General features: G+C 37.6%; 1 protein-coding gene across 1 annotated transcript in view; it reads right to left on the bottom strand.

Moving 5' to 3' along the window:
• LOC149951458 (carbonic anhydrase 1-like) overlaps positions 1-14,622 on the bottom strand; it is an 80,531-nt gene that overhangs the window by 3,553 nt on the left and 62,356 nt on the right. Inside the window, exons 3-6 of the mRNA XM_090168062.1 lie at positions 12,642-12,760; positions 5,889-5,984; positions 1,574-1,688; positions 1,397-1,503 (exon numbers count right to left, since the gene is read on the bottom strand). Coding sequence (XP_090024188.1) covers positions 1,397-1,503; positions 1,574-1,688; positions 5,889-5,984; positions 12,642-12,760 — 437 coding nt within the window. The remainder of the gene's footprint in view (positions 1-1,396; positions 1,504-1,573; positions 1,689-5,888; positions 5,985-12,641; positions 12,761-14,622) is intronic.

The following is a 14,622-nucleotide window of genomic DNA, read 5'->3' as shown; positions in this document are numbered from 1 at the left end:
CTGGTCATACGTTGTAAGCATAGAGTATTTCTCCGATAAGTGTCACACTTATTTGTAACTTCAGGTCATACGTTGTAAGCATCGCGTATTACCCCGATAAGTGTCACACTTATTTGTTACTTCAGGTCATACGTTGGAAGCATCGCGTATTACTCCGGTAAGTGTCACACTTATTTGATACTTTGGGTCATATTAGAACGGCCTTGAAAAATGCCAGACACAAATTCGCGTATAGTCTCTATAACCACGCGTATTTCCAATTGTGGAAGTTGAGGGAGTACGTATACGCTGCCCAAAAAACCTTACTAAGAATTAAAATTAAGCAACGTAATTGCAATTCTAGATTATATGGAAACCACAGCTATTCAAAAATATAACTTACATGAAAATCGGACTTAAATTAAGGAACGCTATGTAGATTTTTAGGCGAAAATATACACACGAAAATTGGGGTCCCGTAAATTACCCTGAAAAGTGAAAACTATACTTAAATTTAATATTTACTGATATAACCGAAGTTGTAGGTCCGCTGAATCCTTACCTATCCAATAATATTTTTTTTAACGTTATCGGACTTAATTTTAAATAAAATATCTACCACATAAAGCGAAACCACCGAAAAGAATAAATTGGGCAAATGCCCAACTTCTAGGGCTCCGATTTGAAAACTTTAAGAAGGCTATCAATGGCGATTTATGTACATTGGAAGGAAATATCATTGACTCTTCTAGCCCTAACCGTTGAAGAGATATGCGGGACACGGCGACACGGCGGCATCGGCTACACTGTACGTGAGACTAATACACACAAATCATTAGGATTGTGTGTAAAAACCATAACTTCTAACACTATTTTAAGTAGTGTTGTTAATTTTCCGGAGAAATAAAATGCGGAAAATTTTCCGAATTGCGGAAATTATTTTGGGTTGTTAAACTAATTCAATGTTTTTAGTTTTTAACTCGTTTCAAAAATTGAAAAATAACTCGGCTGGTGCCATTTATTAGGACTTTGATTTAGAGCAAAGCGCCGATTTGATTTGGTTCGGCGGCGGCGTTTGCCGAAAGTGACCCGGCGGCGGCGATTTTTTTTAAAACCGTCAGCGGCGTTGCTTTTTTTGGTGGCGACAGCGCGAAGGAATATAATTGTATCCCCTTAATGAAATATTGGGAAAAAATATTTCAAAATGTTTAAAAAAAAATTACGTATAAAAATGAAAATTTTTAACTGGCGGCGAAAAATAAGTTGCTCGGCGGCGGTTTGACGCCAGAAAAAATACCGGCGACGGCGGCGCTATGGTGGCGGCGGTGTATTTAAAAATTGACCTCTAATGGCGTTACCCCGTGAAGAGATCGGTTAGAAATATAATGGTATACTTAAAACTTAAACAAAAACTCACCTGTTCTTCCGAAACTTGAATGGGTGTCTTGAAAACAATCCACGTGACGCATTCGGAACACGGCGGAGTGGTCAGCGACCCCTCGTATGTCCAGTAGGATTGGTTACCTGAAAACGAGAAACGACCGTAAAGCGACACTCTACAAATTGGTAAATAACCCATGTCAACAAAACGAACTCGGAATAAAGGCCTCTGGGTTGACTTCGTTGCTTAGATCGCATTCTTGGCCTTTGTGATATATGCATTCGGTCTGCTCGACAAGTTTCTGCAATTCGGGGTGAGCGTCGCCAACCTAAAGCCCCGGAAGGAAAAAATCGAATATTAAGTCACACGATACCAAGCCGCTACTAAAGCTGGAAAAAACAAAGCCTATATGAAAATATTTGTGTTTGGACGCCGCGTGTTGGAAAAATCCTATTAATAGACTGAGGCATCGATCGAGAGTCACTGTGCAAAGTGGAGGAGAACTATCCGAATACACGGCGGTGCAGATGCAGATTTGGCGGAGTGTTAAATTTAATGGAAAAAAGTGGTGTGGGTATAACTATGTGTCCGGATGTGGCCTAAGGTACTACTTACTAGCTTCATTGTCACGATCAGGGTTCGACATAAGGCACTAGAATATGGCGTATCATAAATTCATCAATCCCATTTTTTTTTAAATATCACACGTAACTCAAGTGATAATAAATTCCTATTTTAATTCTGACGGGTAAAGCAAAATATTGGCTGTCCTTATTGTTTGTATACCCACATTTTTACCCCCACTAGTCAGTGACTACTAAAATAAATTAAGATAGGAGGCTCACTAGTCAGGCTGACTACTAAAAAAATATCCTTATGTCCAACCCTGGTCACGATATAAATTGAGCAGGTCCGCCACATAATTTTCCCGACAACACTTATTGCTTTTTACATTTCTGCTCTCGCAATAGGCCCTTCAATAAAATATCTTCAAGGAAATCGCCAAGATATAATGTTTCCGAGAGCCAAGACCTGCAAGTTACTGTTTATATAGTGCTTGTTGAAATAATGGAAACTTTTCACCTGTACGGTATGCGACAAGTGTTTCCTTTTAACCAGGTAGCTTTTTTAACCTATTAAGGCTTAGAAAAAACACGACGTTCTGTTTACAGCCTTTTTACATGTGAAAAGTTACTTACTTACTTTCCACTTAAGCGATTTCCTTGAAGATGTTTTATTGAAGCGCCTATAGACGCTTAAATAAAACCTGTTCAGCTATTTGCCTAGAAGTAGTAATACATAGAACCAGGACATACTTGTAAAAGCGTTTTATTTTAAAGCGCGCTGCTAATAGTATTTCAATTTCGCACGCGACTCCTTAAAAATATACTCGCACGCTATCAAATTTAGCCTTACAAATTAAACTAACATAACCTAAACACATGACTACTTTATTCAGTGACTCGCGCATGCGCGTAGGAGAGGAAACAAAATGAGTGGCATTTATTGAAGCGCCTATTGGAATTTAATTTTAAACTTTTTCCGTTAGTGGCGTGGCCGAGCTAGAGGTCCTATACGCGAACGCGAGCACTTTTCGATCTCGACCACGCAACTAGCGGCGAAAATGTCTTCATAGATTCCAATTACTAGCACCAATTTTAAAAATAAATTTTACACCATTTAAGTGTAGCGGTTAATGAGCGTTGTCATAATTTTATAATTACGTTTTACATAAATGACAAGTTCCCTCTATCTTTCAAACGTTACATTTTTACAGAATATTTTATCTAAAAGGCTTTTAAATAAATTGATTTAAAATACTTTGACGGTTTAAGTGTATTTATCGGCACTTTTACGCGTTGCTCTTGGTCGATAGCTAAATTTAGCAAAAGTGCCCTACAATATCGAGTGTTTTAGCTTAGTTTCAATTAGTTTCTAATGCATTTTTTAAGCTATGAAAATTTTCCTACGTGCGATATTTGAGGAACACGCTTTACACGCGTTAATAGAAACCCAAATTCCACGCTTTTTGAATTTGAAAACCTCGGTTTTGACGGTAATCACTTTAATTTTTATCTATACAGGGTGTTAACTAAAAAATGGACCAGGGCGAATATCTCAAAATGTGTTTTAGCTACTATTTTGAAATTTTAGGTTGTTATAGAGCGCTCCGGGGGTCACCCAACTATGATAATTTCAATGACCTTGAACCATGTCTTCAAGGTCATTCGAAATTTAACTTGAGAACCGTAAGAGATACGAAGTTGGTTCCAATTAGAAAGTTGTTCCCCGTCACATTTTATGGTTAACTAGCTTTGACTATCTGATTTGCGAAATAGGAAGCCGAGAAATGTTAGGCCAAAAACAAGACGGTCGTTAAGTTGATAGTAGAAGACGAGTTTTGGGAGCTGAAATTTTCAAACTAAAGATCCTCAACCACGATGAGGTTGTCTAACAAATTTCAGTATTTTAACAAGATTACTTTTAAAGTTATCAGTTGAACATCGTCTTTAACACGTTATCAACTTAACGGCTTCTTGATTTTGGCCTAACATTGCTCAACTTCCTATTTCGCAAATCAGATCGAGTCAAAGCTAGTTAACCATAAAATGTGACGGGGAACAACTTTCTAATTGGAACCAACTTCGTAGCTCTTACGGTTCTCAAGTTAATTTTCGAATGACCTTGAAGACATGGTTCAAGGTCATTGACATTTTCATAGTTGGTTGACCCCCTGAGCACTCTATAACAACCTAAAATTTCAAAATCGTAGCTAAAACACATTTTGAGATATTCGCCCTGGTCCATTTTTTAGTTAACACCCTGTATAAAAAGGTTTTTTTGATTGACTTCAGCGTAAAGCCGGCTGCACATAAAGCTCGAAAAGCGAATTTTGAGCGCACTCGCATGCGTCTTTTCAAAAACCAAGTTCACCCCATTGAGTTGGGAATATTAATCTAGAGATCCAATCAAATCTGCTCCCCGCGAAAGTTTTTGAAAATTTCGAATGTGCCGTCTCCTCTAAAATGACGAGAAAACGTTATCATATGACCCGTGGCGCCATCCATTACTTTTGAAAAAAAAATCTTTTTGCCGGAAAACGCGTCTTATTTGAACGAACCATTGAGAGATAGACGGCGCCACGAGTAGAATGATAAAGTTTTCTCGTCATTTGGGAGCCGACGGCAGTATTGTTATATTTAAAAAATTTGTTTCGCGAAATACTGAAATCCGTCTTTCTGATGGGACCTCTAGATTAATATTCCCAACTCAATGGTTCACCCACGAGGCAGCGAAGCGTGTGCGAAATTAGGATTAGCCTGCTTAAGTGACAATTAGGTTTTTAAAGTTCCACCTTTTTACATGCGCAGGAATTAATATTTTCTACTAGGAATGCAGTATATATTTCCTACCTATCAGGCGAAATTTTGTGTAACTTAATTACTCATAAGTAGGCCTCTGTACCTTTATTCCATTCCAAAATCTTCACTAACGGTTTGTTTAACCAAAAACCAGTAAAAAGGTGGACTACGTTAGATTTTAACCTTTTTATTAATCCTAGTAATTTTGGAAGTCACACTATTGGCTACTAACATATGTATTTAAGCCAATGGAAAACCTCTAAATTGAGAAGGAATTTTGTGTGTCGGAATTTTAGTCAGCCCAATGTAGCTTTATTGAAATTTATTAACTCGCTCGGTTCGTGCGGATGAAGTTTAATAATGAGTAGCTTAGAAAAAGAAAAGGTTGGAGAAAATGACTAATACGGTTCAGAGATCGCTTTCCGAAAATGGAACCAGTCGTCGAAGTGGGATATTCCACCAGCGTTATTCAAACCCATACCAGCCTAGAAGAGTTAGGCCTATGCTCAAAAGAATCTGCAAGGGCTCCAAGCTTTTAGATGCCCCAGAAAAGCTCAACCTGAATTTCCACTATTTTTTCCAATAAACTTGCTTCTTTTATTTGACAATGCAAATTTGTTTTAGAACCTGAGTCTACGAGAACTTCATTAATTTGCAAATTAATTGCATTAACAGCACTTGACACTATATTGTAGTTCATTTTAACTCCTAAGCCTTGGTTGTTCAAACCGGTTTGCTTACTAAAATAATGGCCGTCGGATGACGCAATATCTGTGAAACAAACCGTTAGTGAAGAAATAGAGCTAGTGGCATACTTATGAATAATTATGTTACATATGCCACAAATATATGTTTAAGAAAATTATATTGATACCATAAAATAATTTGTTTTTCATAATTTCAAGAAATTTTAAGATACCAATACAATATAGATGGCGCAAAACAGCGCAGTGCGTTATTGCACCGAGGCTAAAACTGACAAATGTGTTGCAGAAAAAAATCGATAGTGCGCTGACCTCTCAATAAATAGATCCTGAAGTGGGAATAGACGTATTATTAAGCTGAAGGAAAAGCGTAGAGAAATAACGCCCGTCCAAAAAGAAAATCCACCTCGTACCAAAGGAGATATTCTCTATATTAAGAGTAATAAATGTACAATCATTTACCTCAAAGAAAATCCCCAAAACAGCCAGTCCCTGGTCGGATGCGGCTGCCTCCTCGGCGCTCTCGTATTTCTCGATATTCCAATGCACCAAATGGATCTGGTTCAAAAGAAATATATTGAAAAATGAGTTATTTAGATCCCAGAAAAGTTTCCGGTCTTCCATTAAAGAAATGTTTTCACTAGGGTAAAAACTCCGCAGAGGAGAACCTCGACGCAAAATATCTCCGTTAAGCCTAAAAGCGGGTTTTCACTAGGGCCAAAGTTCCACGACGTCCAACGTAGACGCAAAAAATCTACGTTAAGACTAAAGGCGGGTTTTCACTAGGGCCAAAGTTCTATGACGTCCAACGTAGACGCAAAAAATCTCCGTTAAGCCTAAAGGCGGGTTTTCACTAGGGCCAAAGTTCCATGACGTCCAACGTAGACGCAAAAAATCTCCGTTAAGCCTAAAGGCGGGTTTTCACTAGGGCCAAAGTTCTATGACGTCCAACGTAGACGCAAAAAATCTCCGTTAAGCCTAAAGGCGGGTTTTCACTAGGGCCAAAGTTCCATGACGTCCAACGTAGACGCAAAAAATCTCCGTTAAGCCTAAAGGCGGGTTTTCACTAGGGCCAAAGTTCTATGACGTCCAACGTAGACGCAAAAAATCTCCGTTAAGCCTAAAGGCGGGTTTTCACTAGGGCCAAAGTTCCACGACGTCCAACGTAGAGGCAAAAAATCCCCTTTAAGCCCAATACAATGTTTTTGCGTAAACGATCGCCTCTGTGGAGTTCTTGCCATCATTAGATGCGTAAATCACTAGCCCGTTATAAAAGCAGAAACGTAAACACAGTTAGTTCGCCTACTCCGTTCTAAGCTATATATCAAAGCTCCCACCTTAATTCCAGCTTACAGCTCCGTATCGTTTTCTCATTTTCTTTACATAAAAATCCCCAGACGGTGTTCTCAATTAACTGGGAAGTTTAGGCGTAGGTTCGCACCACGCGAATGTTTTTACGAAAATCGTCGTATAGTGCAAAAGACGCTTCAATAAAACCGATTCAACAATTCTCTAAGGAGTATTAATACACAGAGCTTGGATGTGCGAGCCACTCTTTATATCATCCTTGCCGTTTAACGCGGTGTCAGAAATAAGGGCTAATTTTCAAACGTTCAGTACGATTGTCGACGCAAAAACATTTTGTTAGGCCAAACCATAGATATAGGAAACGTATATAAAGGTCTAGATAAAATATTTCAAAGGGAGTGAATACGGAGGTGACAGCTAGCAGAAACGCGTAATCTCTGCAGGCTATCCTTATAAGGCGCTATCTATCGGTAAGAAAGTTCGTCGCGAGCGCCATTGTCTCCTGCTTAAAAATGATACTAAAAGTCACCAACAGATGGTGTCTAAAGACTACGGCCTGCGGAAAGGTCAAGCGCTTAGTACTAAAATACTAAGAGAGCTCGCGCTCTTGGTCACGTGCCTTCCTCGGTGTCTGCTAGGTGTCAATTCCGTATTTTATGTTAGGCTTAGACGCCCCGAAATTTATCTAGACCTTTATATACATTTCTTATATCTATGGGCCTAACGGAGATTTTTGCGTCGAAGGCGTTTTGCACTTACGAAAGCTGAAAGTCAACCTTAAAGGACCCACAAAATCCTTTTTTTAATTTCGGCAATAGGGCTTCAAAAATTCCAAAACATAATTGATCGTATCGAAGGTGAGAAGATATCCGAAATTCGAGCAGAATTATTAAAATGACCCCCACAGAAATAAAACTTCTAATCAAACTTTCCGAATTCAGTCTATTTACAGAATTAATTTAATATTGAAGATGCAGGTAACATTAAGATAAAATAAGCATAATATTGATTTCAATAGATTCGTCCAAACAGAAAATCGTGTCGTCGTGTACCCTGTATTACCTAATTGTCTAGATAGCCTAAAATACCTTCGTAATCCATGTTGCCCAGAGAATGCTTATTGATCTAGACTTGATCTATGTGATTTTTCAGAAATTTTCTTATCAATGAATTCATTAACCGATGAGGTATTAGCAGAAGTAAATGAACCGCAGTTATCGAAATAGCACTCAAGAGTCGGAGGGCGTTTTCCTTATGAAAATGATGAGAAAATAGAGTTAAAAAAATGCATATTTCCATCCCAGTCTTTTGACGCGATAAATTGCACTTGGGAATTGTGGGTATAGCTATTTCTATGTATAACAAATGTTTTCTTAAAAACAATACGCGTTTTTTTTTCGGCCTAGGAGCGCACAAAATTTCAAATTCGAGATCAAAATGTAACTTCATAAGGAAAACGCCTCCAACATGGGGACTATAGCAGTCTGATAACTTCGGTTCATTTACTTTTGGTATTAGGAAGAACACTTTTTTTTAAGAAATAACGTAATATTTTTTTTTATAAAGTAACGTGGCCTTCTTGTTAAAATGTTGCTCTTACGTCACAGTCTCATACTTTTAAAAGTCTACTACTTCCCGAGTATTTTCGAAACTTTTCAATTTTAATGAGTTTTTGCATTTTCACATCTCGGAAACTAGACCAGTTAGGGAAAAAAACGGACTTCAAATTTAGAATCAGCGCCCTAAAATTAATATGAAGAGCATTCAAACTCAAAAAAGCAAAAATGGTCGATAATGCGTTTCTGAAACGTAGGGCAGACGAGCGCGCGCTGCAAATCGCTCGTGCGAATAATATACTATAATTAAAGGCGGGACTTGTGACGGAAAAGCTACATTTTAACAAGTTGGGCAAGACCACTTTTTATATTATAAAATCAATTATTAATATTTAGGGCTGTACCTTTTCTTGCTTAAGTTTTAAGTAAATAAATGTTTGTTTAAAAAAATGGCCCGGACCCTCCCTAGGGAATTTTAGTTTGACTTGAGTATGGATTGTAATTTGCTTGCCATATTTAATCTTGGTAAGACCATATGTAACAAAATAACGCATAAGTAAGCCTCTGTAAAACATTTCCATAGAAATAGTAGATATTAAATTGAAATATTTTATATTACTTGCGCTATTGAAAAGGTTACCATGGAAACGAAATCACGTGTTCGATAGAAATGAGAGAGAGGAACGGAAAGTGTAGCCTCGACAAGGCATTAAAATAATCCTCGCGTCTCAAAGCTACGCGGTGGGCCCATTTACTTCCGGTTGCGTTCCGGCTTTCCATTGGCTGATCGAGAAAAGAAAATTTTATTTTCTACAATTTTGGCTGACTAAAATTCTCATTTCTCAATCATTGAGCCGGGAATCAGGATTTCGCGGGATGTTGATGAGTGTATTTAGATTAATTTAAATTAATTTTATTAGATATTAACTTTTGAAAATGTGGTGTAACAATCTAAACAGAAATCGCGTTTATCAAATCTTAAAGCTTAGGCCTTAGCATTTGACGCAAAAAATTTATTTATCTTTTCTACTCACCATTGCATCCTATTTATACATTTAATTTGCTCCAATCAATGGGAAATTATTTATCGTCGATTGGTACAAATTGAAAGTATAATATGAATAGATAATTTCCAATTAAAATTAAATTGTTGGGCTTTAGAATTTTATTAACCGAGCTAGATCTATGGCTAGATCTACGCGTAGTTGTAGCAGACAACGGAAGAAATGACCGTGTTACGTCACAAACTTTAACGTATGCGAAACTACAAAGTCCAGGCCCTCCAGGGTGGCTGAAAAGAAGGTAGTCACGTGACTTTATGGAGAACTGCAGTGCCATCTATTCTTAGAAATATAAACTATTAATCCTTTTATTTAGCTTATTAAGGGCAGTTTTAATTTTGATCGATTCATCTAAATTATCTAATTATTATTATTATTTGAAACATCTTTTGATAGAAAGTTAATTAGCTGTCTGCCGTATCGAGAAGCTAGGAGCAACAAACACAGCACCCCACACAAGGAGAACGCAACCCGTCAAAAGTCGCGCATTTTCTTGTTTACATTTTTCATTGGCTAGATGCTTCAGCGCCTGCTGCCGTCGGAAGGGAAAAATTCGGAAATTGTCTCCCCCCCCCCCGCCCGTAAAACGTTCAGCGTAAAGGCTCGTCCAATGAAATTTGTACACAACACTGCGTTAGCGTGTTTAAAGGCTAGCTGCGTTCTCCTAGTGTTTGTTGCTCCTAGGTGGAAGGAATAATTTTTTTCTCTACCGTCGCACGGTCAACTACGAATTGAAGTTGGCTGTGAAATGGTAGTCGCGTTTTTTGCCCCCCATTTTAACAAGTTGGTTAAGATCATTTTTCTTTATAGTTTCACCTATTTCTATGGATTCTCAAAGCCAGAAAAGCACGAGGAATTCACTTCCGTTTTTCATTTATCAACATGATGGCCTATTTTTCGTTACCGAGTTGGAAGTGACGTAATTTACGTTATATCCCGTGAGCAAGGTTTCATTAAAGAGATGTTTTTAATGCGTACTTACGAGTATTATGTTACATGTGAGGTATTATCAGAAGGAGATGAAGGGGAAGGATGACACAAGGGTTCTTCTACTGTAACGGCAGTCCGACCAACCTCAAAAAGGCGCGAAAATATGGCGGGAGTACACACTTTTTCAAACCAATTTACTCCCAAAAAAAAACGTAATCCCGAGAGATCTCCGCGGTACAATAGCTCTTTATGTAAAATACGAGAGGTCACGTGATTACGTTAGATTCATCGTGCAGTTAAAGCTATAGAGCGCGCGAATATTTTGTTTTTGTTGAGCTCGCGCGAAAACGCGCGAGACCCTCTACACGGAAATATTAGGAAGCGCGCGCTCCAAAAAATAACACTTTTTATACATGTATGCGTATATATTATTTTATCGAAGGAGCTATTCCGCCTTGTTGTCTGCTTAAGTCGACGCGAGTAACTGGACGATGTAGACTTTTTTGTTTGGAAACCTGGAGGTATGTATTTTATCTCAGATTTTAATTAAAACTATTAATAGTTTTGACTATTACCTTTTAAAGTAGTATTTGTTTATAATTAAATTATTAAAACCGGAAACTAAGGACTAGTTTGGGTCAGCATCAAAGTTAGAAAATTAGTTATTAAACAAGGCTTACCGAATCGTTTAGTTTCCTCTTTTTACTATCGCTTTCCTGAACTTTAAAGCCGTCTGTTTGCACGTATTTACTTAAACATTTAACTTGACTTGGCTTTATATTAACTTGGGTAGATTTAAACCTTTTACCCCGCGAAATTAAATCAACTTGAACAGATTTACTAAGATTCGCCGCCATAGCAATCTATTTTCGCGTCTTTCGCGACGTCAGTGAGTCACGTGAGCTGACGATTCTGACGACATCGTATGTCATCATTACGGCATACGCTTGTCAGCCAATTAGAAAAAAATCACGAAATTCGAGGTTGGTCGAACTGTTGTTACACTCGTAAAACATTATAGCATATGGGCAGTGCCATCCTTCCCCTTTATCTCCTTCTGGTATTATATACACTTTGAATGTCTAAGAAAGACTTAATTTTGATGATTGTCATTGGCATACAAACGAGATTTTGGCTCGCGACGTTCTCGGCTCGGCTCCCAGTTGTCATTAAGCCTTGTCTCGAATAAAAGCTCACGTTGATTCCGCTTTTATTTAAAACATCTTATTTTGTGATTTTACGCGGAAGTAGGTCAATTTCGTTAAGAGTTTAACAAATGATATTCAGAGTAAGAACTAATCAGGATTTCTTAAATTCATTTTCTGAAGTCCACTTTCCTTACCGACGGATAACCGAAAATATTTTCTACGAAAGGTGGGAAGCTATAAAAGAGTAGGTTTTATTGAAGAGTATTTCCTATTCATATTTCCCCCGATAGAAACAGGGTAGGAGGGAGATGACTTGGTCGAGGCTATTTTTAGAGTTTCTACCGCAATGCCCCTCACGCGCTAAAAGTCAGCTCCTTCCTCCTACAACAATATCAAATCTCATTGGTTCCCAAAATCTGACGTCATCCTACGCGAATGAAACGTACTCCTGTGACGTATTTCCTTCCCCCCTCTCAACCAGGTGCGCGTCAAAATTCGAAGAAGGAATTCTTCTCTTAAGAAGAGTTCTTATGCCCGTGAGAACTAGCTAAAAAGCGTCAAATGTAAAAATATTTTTCTAAAGATGGCGGCTTACGAAAATGTCACGAACGTTGTAAACTAAGCCTTTGACAATAAATATTATTTTTACACGAAGGAAGAAAATATTTTATTTATAATTTAAAAGGAAGTATTTCATCGAAAATTAACTTAACATTCGGTTTTATCTGAAATTCATTTTCGTCCAGAAAATATTCTACTGTTTATTTTCTTCGGCATCAATTAAACTGACTAGAATATTAGCTGTCATTTTTATTTATAATTACCACCACTTTTTGACCAAGTGAGAATGCTCAGAGGCATTCTTAATCTTCTCAAGGGAAATCGTGAGAAGAGATTACGTCAGTTCCCGTGAGAAGGACCGGCAAAATTTTGGGAAGTGATAATTCTTACTATCAAGGGAAGAATTCTTAGAATTTTGACCGCTTAAAACTATTTCAAAGTTAGTCTCTATATTACTCACAAGATGGCGGGGATAATATCATTAAATTAAATTAAACAATAAAATAAGGACTTGAAATAGCTCCTTTGACCTTTGCAACGAGAAAATTTAACGGTTGACCCAAAAATGTCAACTATTCGCGCTTTTCGATAAAGTTAAGAGTTTCCCGACGAAGAGCGCCCGACAACCAGTATTGAAACTGCTCCTCTTACCTCTCCGGCAAACGGTTTCCCGTTGACAGTGTGCTCCGAACCACAATCGTTGCTTTTCCCCCAGTGGCAGTGGAATTGGAGAAGTTGGTAGTTGTCCATCAAAGGCCCTCCGGTTAACGCTACACGCAATAAAAACCAACAAATGCTCAAGAAGAATTTTCTAATATACATTCTAGTCACGGGGGAAAAAACGTTAGCAATATAAATTTTATATAAGGATCTAGGTGCAAAACCAAATTCTTAAAGGCCCTATGAACTTCGTCTACATAGACGAAACACTTTTAGCCTGTCCTCGTAGTTGAAGTATTGTTTATTTCTCTTTGTTGGAAGATGGCGATAAAAATAAGTAGCTTCAGAAACGAAGCTTAGCAAATTTTGTTTTAGCAGATTATGAGCTTCTGTCTTTAGCCGCTATATTGTAACCTGAAAAGGTTAAAACCTGGAAATTACACACAGCGCCAAATTCGTTTGCGGCGTATTTGTGAGCTACGTAATCAGGTTTATTATTCGCGACCGAAACGAGTCTAGGTGGAGTCAGGGGTTGGACATAAGGGGCGAATCAAGGCATTTGATTACTAAAATAAATGCTCTGACTACAAAAATTAATCGAAATCTGGGGGCTCACTAGTCAATTTGATTAGTGAAAAATTTACCTAAATATTTATAAATAATGGCGAATATGGCGTATCATAAATTCCTCAATCAGATTTTATTTAAAAAAAAATAGCATCATATAACTCAAGTGATAAAAAATTCATATTTTATTCTGACGGGTAAAGCGAAATGTTGGCTGTCCTTGTTTTTATACCCCACGAGTCAGTGACTACTAAAATAAATTAATATAGGAGGCTCACTAGTCAGGCTGACTACTAAAAAAAATATCCTTATGTCCAACCCTGGGTGGCGTAACGGCGCTAGCTTCCCCGAGGTGGCGCCTATGATTTAGCGTCTGCTACAGACAAATTAAAAATTCACAAGAACCTTTTTCTCAAATAAACTTTATCTAAATATAATCAAACGATGCCAAAATTATATTAAAATGCAAATATCATTATTTACAAAGTCAAATTTACGAATAACAATGAGTAAAAAAACTAATAGATTCTGCTTTAGCAGCAGCCTATCTAGCTTTCAATGGCTAACCAAAGAGGGCGTAGCGATAGTGTTCGGTCGCTTAGTTGTAGATGCCAACGAGGTTGATAGGGCCCTTTCAAAGGAAGACTAAGTGGTAAAAATCGAAAATGATCAATCCCTAGATGGTTTTTATCTGCCGCTATTAGTGAATTGAAAAAGGGACTAAAACTAAACAAATATATAAATAGAGACGGAGGGCTTCGAAATGAGTATTACCCGACATATCTTCCACTGGTCAATATTTGAAGAGGAAAAAAGAGAAAACTTTTTTCAGTTAGAAGCTCGCGAACAAAGTTCAATTTTCTAATATTTCACAAAACAGATAAACCCTAAACTACATCATTATGAAATTAAATTGGAACCATCCAAATAAATTAATTATATTAGGATATATTTCGACAACTAACGTAGTATCAGAAGTATATAATATATATTATAAGATAAGTATCCATCTAGGCTATAAAAATGGAATATGCACCTTCCCAGGTTAGAGGCAGTTTGCAATGGGAGCGATTTTCGGCAATAGGGCTTGAAAAATGACAAAACATTATTGATCGTGTAGGGCTATCCAAAATTTTAAGTAAAAATGAGGAAATCTGATGTAATAGTTTTAGTAAGTTACTATAATCACAGACCATCTACCCAAAGAGGAACATGTATCGCTGGTATTAATTTCAATTTTTTATGTATCGAATGTGACCCGGCTTTTTTAAGAGCGCGCCATCTCGCGGTAACTAGAGGAAGTTTTAAAGGTACAATGACGATCCCACGCGATAATTTAAGTTCGTAAAATAAAGAATTTGCACGCGCTATTTTCTGTTTGCTGTCACTTTTCGAGGTGGATGCA

The sequence above is a fragment of the Leiobunum rupestre genome, chromosome 3, assembly GCF_980474605.1.
Source record: "Leiobunum rupestre chromosome 3, qqLeiRupe1.1.hap1, whole genome shotgun sequence".
NCBI lineage: Eukaryota > Metazoa > Arthropoda > Arachnida > Opiliones > Sclerosomatidae > Leiobunum > Leiobunum rupestre.
This window is presented reverse-complemented; position numbering and strand designations above follow the sequence as displayed.